This window comes from Delphinus delphis, chromosome 6, assembly GCF_949987515.2.
Source record: "Delphinus delphis chromosome 6, mDelDel1.2, whole genome shotgun sequence".
Taxonomy (NCBI): Eukaryota; Metazoa; Chordata; class Mammalia; order Artiodactyla; family Delphinidae; genus Delphinus; species Delphinus delphis.
The window spans coordinates 19407710-19415466 of NC_082688.1; the positions used below are offsets into that span (position 1 = coordinate 19407710).

The following is a 7757-nucleotide window of genomic DNA, read 5'->3' on the forward strand; positions in this document are numbered from 1 at the left end:
TTATATAATATACAGAAATAATTTAATGCCTTTTCACAAGAATATAACCCAAGCCTTGTCGAAGCCTCATATTCTATGAAGGCATCTAAAATGCCTATCCACAGCACAGCGCTTTTGCTCTTCCCCTATCCGTTTATGCGGTAATTCTCATGGATTTCTGGCCGGATGTCACAGACAAAGGCCAAGAGGTTATCCAGGACTTCATCCCTGTTCTGCCGGAAGTAGGTCTGAAGGATGGTCATCTTCTCCTGGGTGTCCTTCTCCACTTCAGTGCTGCAACTGCCGTGGGATCCCAGAGCCTGGAGTCGGGGAGCAATGACAGAGGGAACGTCAGGACGACGCTCTGGCTGGGCAGGAACAACATTTAATAAGCAACGTTCTGACTTTTGAAGAAACCCAGTCTCATAATGAATGTAAGTAATCAGCAGCATGACTGAAGAGCGTGAGAGAAGTCAGGGTTCCACAGTCACATCCCTCTACAGCCTCACGTGCAGCCTTAACCAGAGACTGGAATGAACCTAAAGACCTAACAACTGAGGCCTGGTGGTTAGTAATATGTCTCCTTGTGTGGTTTTAAAGGGGGTAGATACATGGTGTTTTGTTTTTTTTTTTAAAAAAAAAAGCTCTTAAAAAATAACAAACACAAGGGCAATACAATTTAGAAAGAATATACAGTTTCACCATTACTGGTTAATGTTTTAGCCCTTAAGTTCAACAGTGGTTTCACCAGTATTAAGAATACGTGACATCTGTTCTTTCAAGTAGAAATATTCTACAAGAATACACAAGAAACTGTTAACAGTGGTTATCTCTAAAGAGGACTGTGGGTCTGGGTGAGAGGGAAACTATCCCTTCATTGTTGCCCTGTTTTATTGCTTGAAATTTTTAATGCATGGATGTCTCACCTCTTCAGTTTCCATTTACAACTTAACACACACACTGATGGACAGATTTTCTTTTACTGTCTACTGTCTTCTCATTGTTAACTGTTATGCCTAATTTATTAGAATGTGATCTATCAGGTTCTTAAGGTATCACTTTTTTGTGCCTGAATTTTTTCATCACCTAAACTGCTGTCGCCTCATTATGAAGGTTTACAACTATATCCCTTCACATTTGTGTAACACATCAGTTTACACAGCATTCTCTCATATGACCTGTTACCTATTCCTCCATAACCTATGAGGAGGCTATCACTCCCCTTTCTACAGTTGAGGAAACCAGGGCTCAAAGAGGTCCAAGTGGGGCTTCCCTGGTGGCGCAGTGGTTGAGAGTCCGCCTGCCGATGCAGGGGACACGGGTTCGTGCCCCGGTCCGGGAAGATCCCACATGCCGCGGAGCGGCTGGGCCCGTGAGCCATGGCCGCTGAGCCTGCGCATCCGGAGCCTGTGCTCCGCAACGGGAGAGGCCACAACAGTGAGAGGCCTGCGTACCACAAAAAAACCCAAAAAAACCTTAGCCTTTACCTGGGCTTCCAAGCATATAGGTCAATAAATTCCATTTTGCTTAAACCAGTTTGAACTGTTTTCTGCTGCCTGTATCCAAGAGTCCTGATAGAGGTTCTTTTCTCTACGAAACCTCCTCCATCCTTTCCCTTTTCCAGAATTTTCCCTACTTCCTCTGTACTTTCTGTATCTGTTTTTGTACTATTATTATATGCATCTTACACATTGTGGTCTAGCCTATACTACTGATAAGTGACTATACTAAAGTGGGGCTCCATGTGGTTTATGTTTATGACCATTACAGCCCTCTTCAGTTGTTGGTTTGCATCACTTACATTTTATTACTAAGTGTCCCTGACCACCAGGCTGTACGCTAAACTCCATGAGGGCCATGTCTATTTCTGTTCACAGCTGATCCTCTAGCATCTGGCACACATTAACTGTTCAAAAGATATTTAATAATATCTATATTCAATATATATATTAAATAACTTATCTCTATAAATTATCTATATTTAATATCTAATTATACCTATTAATAATTTAACTGAATAAATGAAGACTAGGATTCAAATGTTAGTTAAAAATTAATCACCTTAAGAGATTCAGCCTAAGCATCCAGTAACCAAATTTTCAAATTTCTACCAGAATCAGAATCTCTGAGCTACGCTGGATATTTTGAGAGCCTAAGGGGAAGAGGAGGAGAAGGAAGCCTCAGGAAACTAAGGCAGTAATGAAAATAAACTGAGCCCACCGCAGCTTCCTTGGCCTTGAATTCCTTCTCCCTCTGCAGGCGGTACTGTTCAATTTCAGCCTGGGCTTCTTCTTTGGCCTGCTTCAGCCTCCGGTTCTTTCCTGTTTTCAAAGGAAGTGGTTAAGAGACAAGCAGAAGAGGAAGCAGAGACTGAGATGGTAAATTCTAATAAACAAGCACAAAAGTTTAAAGATACAGTCTCAAGAGACATGCATGGGGAAGAGGGAGAGAGAGAGAATTCAGAGCTAACTAATAGTACAAGCTCCTGCCTCCTGTACTTAACTAGACTGTACTTCAGAAGGAGTGACTAGATAAAAAGGACCGCCTTCTATACCTACAGTAGACCGTAAAAATGATGCAAAAAATTTTGGAATGTGTCAGAATATTCTCTCAATCTCAACTACTAAGAACCAACATAAAACGGGCGACATTAGCCATCTGGGGAATTCTCTCTCTTCCTGAGAAGTAAACACCTAAGTATGCTGCTGATTACAACTGGAGCTCGGCTTAGAAGCTTAGCAGGGAGGCTAACACACTCCCAAGGGACATCAACCTAAACTGTAACTAATGAAACAGATGATGTAATATTGGAAACTAAAACCCATGCCTGTGCACAAGGAAATAAGTAAAAGTGGTTCTGGGAAGGAATTCTGAATGGGGAGCACTGGACATAAGACTGCACAAGCATCTAAGAAGTGAGGAGACACAGGGGCTCTGGTTTTTAGAAGAGCATAGTTTAACATAGAGCTGGAAAAATTCTCTAGGTTCTATCAGAGGCTTTATGAAAACAGACCACAAGATCAACCAACAAGTTTCCCTGTTCACCAAACTTCTAAGACACCCAAATGGGATGGTGGGGGAGGGGGGCAGGTCCTAGACAATCGATTGAGGATTTAATTCAGAGTAAAAGACATCCTGCATCTAAAAGCAAGCTGTTATAATTCATTGTATAGCAACTGCCGAAATCCCAGTCAACCCATGTAGGTGAATGAAACTGAATTTAACCTTCCACCTCCTGATTAACAACAGGATTTTGAACTGGTGATGACCCCATGACATCAATCCTCCATGAGGCTAGTCTAAAACAATAGGTGTCTAAGCCCCACAAGGACTATTTCTCCAAGTATATATTTACTCCAGTACTATTTAGTGCCTACTATTTAAGGTCTGCTGGAGCCAACTTCTATCCCAATGCCCCACATGCTTGTCTTCCTCATCTGCTATATATTCAAAGCCATATTCCAAAGTCAAGGTTCTTTTCCAAACCAACAAATTTTAACACAGCCTGAACATTATGCAGTAGCTCCACATAATTTCACAATACCACTGTCCTGATGACTCCCAACAACTATGGCTCCCTGAATTAATTACTTAGTAAACCATTCTCCGCCTGTCAGCAAACACCTTCAAAGTTCAATTTTCACTGGCTTCTCTGAAAACCTAAAAATATCTGAGGAGGAAATCATTTCTTTTAAATCTTGTTTTTTTGTGGGCCTTACATGTGGAGGCCAGCGTTCTGTTTCACTCCCAATGACAAACCACATACAAAATTTTTAAAAAGTTTATGGTCCAAGCAATGATTTCATGAAAAACTGGGGTTGAACCATTTTACCACATCATGCGCTGCCTCTTCCCAATTCCTAACTGGGTGTGTCAACCATAATTACAGATCAAGAAAGAGAGTAACTTCTTCATATTATATGTCTGCTCAATACTTCTGTTCCTAACCACTGCAAATTCTGAGGTGTATATTAGCCATAAACTCACTCCTTTAAAACAAGTTCTTTCAGTCACTATGTAATAGCTACCTGAGATATACAAGTCCCTGCACCAGTTCTGATGGGATAAAGGAAGATGTATAATATGACCCCTACCTCCAAGGCACTCAGAATCATTCTTACCATATGCCCAATACCTGTTCTTGCACTTCCCCCAAATATTCTCACATGCTTCCCAACAGATACAACTTCCGCTGCTGATGAGCCATCACAGGACAAACTCTGAGAAGTCATTCTGGAAATACTGCGTCAAGGTCATGATCAGAAATACTCCATGAGGAACACAGAACTTCCCAGTCACCAGAGCAAGAATAGAAGACTTGTTCCCATCTCCAGCTCCCTCAAAGAAAGCTTTTCCAATGAAATACAGAGTACCACACAACCCCTAATTGAAAAAGTAAAAGAGGCATGCTTGAAATCTACTTGGGTATGGGATAAGAGTATAAATCCTATTCTGGGGGAAAGAACACCAAGACATTACTAAGATTAATAGTTTTTGGTATTTTACCCCAGCTATGTTGTTTCCCAGGGTATGGTCATACCATTTTTCTCTGAGCCTCATTTTTCCCATCTGTCAAATAGGAATAGAAACATCTATCTCACCAGATGGGAAACTGAAGATATAAAAGTTAAATCAGACATAGTCCCTATTCTCCAGGAGCTTAGTCTAGTGACTGAGCCATATGAAGAAACAGCTTACTGCACAGTGATGACGGGAATAGGTACTTGCGGAGGACTCCTAGCCTAGTCTGAGGGGAAAAGATGAAGTCAGGGAAGGCTTCCTGGAAGAACTACTGCCTAAATTTTGATATCGGAAGAAGCCTAAGTGTTAGAGGATGAAGAGTAACCTAGGAAAAGGCTCTTCCCATCAGGAACCAGCTGTGCAAAGGCTTGCAGGGGAAATCAACCAAGGCGCTTTTGAGGAATCACTGTGTCTGGAGCGAGTACCTAAAAGGGAGCTTAGAGAAGAAAGCCACAGCCTGATGCAAAAGCACCTCCTACACCCTCTTAAGGAATTTAGGCTTTATTCTGCAAGCACTAAACGTTTGTTGACTATAGGGGCGGTGGGGAAGTCATATTCGCAATTGAGAGGTATGACTGACTGCAGTGAGGAGAACCAAACGGAAGAGAGGAGGAAGCCTTCCACTCACCAATCTAGATTCGATCTACCTGTTAAGTTCTTGAGCAACCTCACACTTCTCAACTCTAGCCCTCCTCTCACCTGCAATTAATCTACCCCAAATTTGCTTCCTTCACTGGGGCTTTGAATACCGCAATAAAGACCACAGATGTCCCAGGTACTGTGTTTGGCACGTATTAACAGCATTGAAAAAACAAATGTAAGGAATTAACGAATTAGGCTACTACGGGAGCCTCAGAGAACTTGATGCCCTGGACTAAGATGCTGGCTGCAGGAATGGAGAAAAAGTGAACAAATAAACCTTGGCAACTGACTAAACATGGCGAACGAGGGAGGGTCTGAGACGTGGCAAAAAGGACTGTTTCCAGACTGAGCAAAAGTGTAGATGGTGGCTCCCTACAGTGAGATGGAGGACCCCAAAGGAGTAAGTGCGAAGGGGGAGAACAACGCGTTCCCTTGGGATAATCCACTTTTCACACCCCCGAGACCCTAAGAAGGACGTCCACTTTGTCTCCACGCCCTATCTACTAGCCTACATCGCAGCTCTCAGGCGACCTACAAGACTTCCAAAGCCTCGGATCCAGAGAGCTGCGAGTGCGATTGTAACCAATCCCCACCCCGCCCCCGGCCCCGTCAGCAGTTTTTCGGGCCTCATCCACCTACCACCTCCCGCGGCCTGCCCGCAACTCTTGGACTCGCGCCACGCCTGGCCGTCCCAACCCCAAACTCACGCTTGCGGGCCTCGGACACCTTCTCGGCGGCCCGCTTCTCGGCCTGGAGCAGCTGCTGGATTCCCTGCGACTGACTAGCCATAGCTGCGGCGACGTTTCCGACACGCCACAGACAGGCCTAAATTGGCTCTATCGCCCCCTCGGGTCAGCCGACCCAGCTGCCCAAGATCTGCGCCTGCGCCCGCCGCCCCGCGTACCATCACGTGACCTCCGCAACGCCGCGTCAGCTGACTTCGCTTGGCGTCTTGTGACTCGGAGGGGACGAGGTAAGGCGAGGCGGGGCGAGGCGGGGCGAGGCGGGGCGAGGCGGGGCGAGGCGGGGCGAGGCGGGGCGAGGCGGGGCGAGGCGGGGCGGGACGGAGGCGGGAGACCAGAGCGCCTTGACTGCGCCTGCGCAGGATCTGCTGTGGCTGTCTTCTTTGCTCACACGCAGCTCAAGGCCCTTTCAAGGTCTGTCTTTTCTCTGGTTCCATCTTTGTGGCCGCTCTGCGACGTCGTTACTGCGGTAATCCCTCCCTTTACAGTAAGCTCACATCGAGATCCAGAGAGAAGGGGCCAAGTCAAATCACTTTCCCCTATTTTGCCCACTGCTGTACTCCCGCCCCTTTTTGGAGTTTTCTTTGGCACTCGGAATATATTTAGGGACAGGCTAAAATTCTTGTCAGGCTCTTGGGTTGGAATCTGAATTGGGAATAGGGAGACTTGGGGTGAAGTCTGCCACTAATCTGTGTGATTTGAGGAAGGGTGTTTTCCCTTTCTTAACCGAAGCTCAGGAAAGGATTAGTGTTTTCCATAAATATTTGATGAATGCCTGCTGCGACCCTAGACCGCTGTTGGTACTGAGGATACAGCAGAGAGCGAGACCAACAAGGTCCCTGGTGGAGCACGCAGTTTATGGGCAAAACCAGATTAAACTAAAGGGAAAATTACAAACTGTGGTAAAGTAATGAAGGAAAAACGCAGGTTGCTCTACGAAGGAATAAGGAAGAGGGGGTGTGGAGGTGACTGTGAAGACTCTCCCAAAGAAGTGGTATTTAAAATGATATCAGAATAATGAGAAGTTAGCCAGGAAAGGATACTGGGAGACAGTGGGGGTGGAGCGTGATTAGGGGAAAAGGACATGCATATGTGGATTTGGGGGGAGCAACATGGCACAGAGAAGTCTCCCACCACAAATAGGGAGGTAGGAAGCCAGTGGTTGAGTTTACAATATGACAAGCAGTGTCCTAAACGCTTGACAACTCCTTATGGTAACTTAGAAGTAGTGTTATTAACCCCGTTTTGTAGCTGACCAAACTGCATCTCACAGAGGTTAAGTAACTTGCCCGAAGTCAAATCCCTGTTAACTGTGAGATAAGGTGTATGAATCTAGCCAGGGCTGCAGAGTGGAATATCTGACCCATTGTGCTCTTCTCTGAGAATCTTGTGGGCTGTGGAAAGGACCAGGTGATCTAGAATTCACCAAGCACGACGAGCATAGAATGATGCCAGCACTTTTAGATAGAAGTATCTCTGTACTTCAGAAGGAGCTGGATTCCTGCCTCAGGACATTTTCATTTGATGAGGTTAGGAGTGGGGTTGAAAGGAGGCTAAAATCAGAAACTCCTTTCCCGATTCAAGAACTATTACTTGACTGATCTCTGGAACTTTTAATTCCAGTCGATGATTTCCTGGGAAAATTTGTCATTTTTGGCATTTCAAGAAAACATAATTCATTCAGTCAGTCAACGGAGGACAGTACACACTTCTAAGGGTGTGATGAGGATCAAAAGAGCTGGGTATCACCTCCTAGAGAAATGGAAATAAAAACAAGAATAAACAAATGGGACCTAATGAAACTTAAAAGCTTTTGCACAGCAAAGGAAAACATAAACAAGATGAAAAGACAACCCTCAGAATGGGAGAAAA

At 44.8% G+C, this 7757-nt stretch overlaps 1 protein-coding gene across 1 annotated transcript; it reads right to left on the reverse strand.

Annotated features, from left to right (window-relative positions):
* Positions 1 to 6022, reverse strand: ATP6V1G1 (ATPase H+ transporting V1 subunit G1). Its single transcript, XM_060014263.1, has 3 exons — positions 5850 to 6022; positions 2200 to 2300; positions 1 to 299 (listed from the first exon to the last, which is right to left on the reverse strand). Exons 1-3 carry the CDS (start codon positions 5929 to 5931, stop codon positions 126 to 128), a joined length of 357 nt encoding a protein of 118 aa, XP_059870246.1. The 5' UTR covers positions 5932 to 6022; the 3' UTR covers positions 1 to 125.
* Positions 6023 to 7757: the final 1735 nt, after the last annotated feature.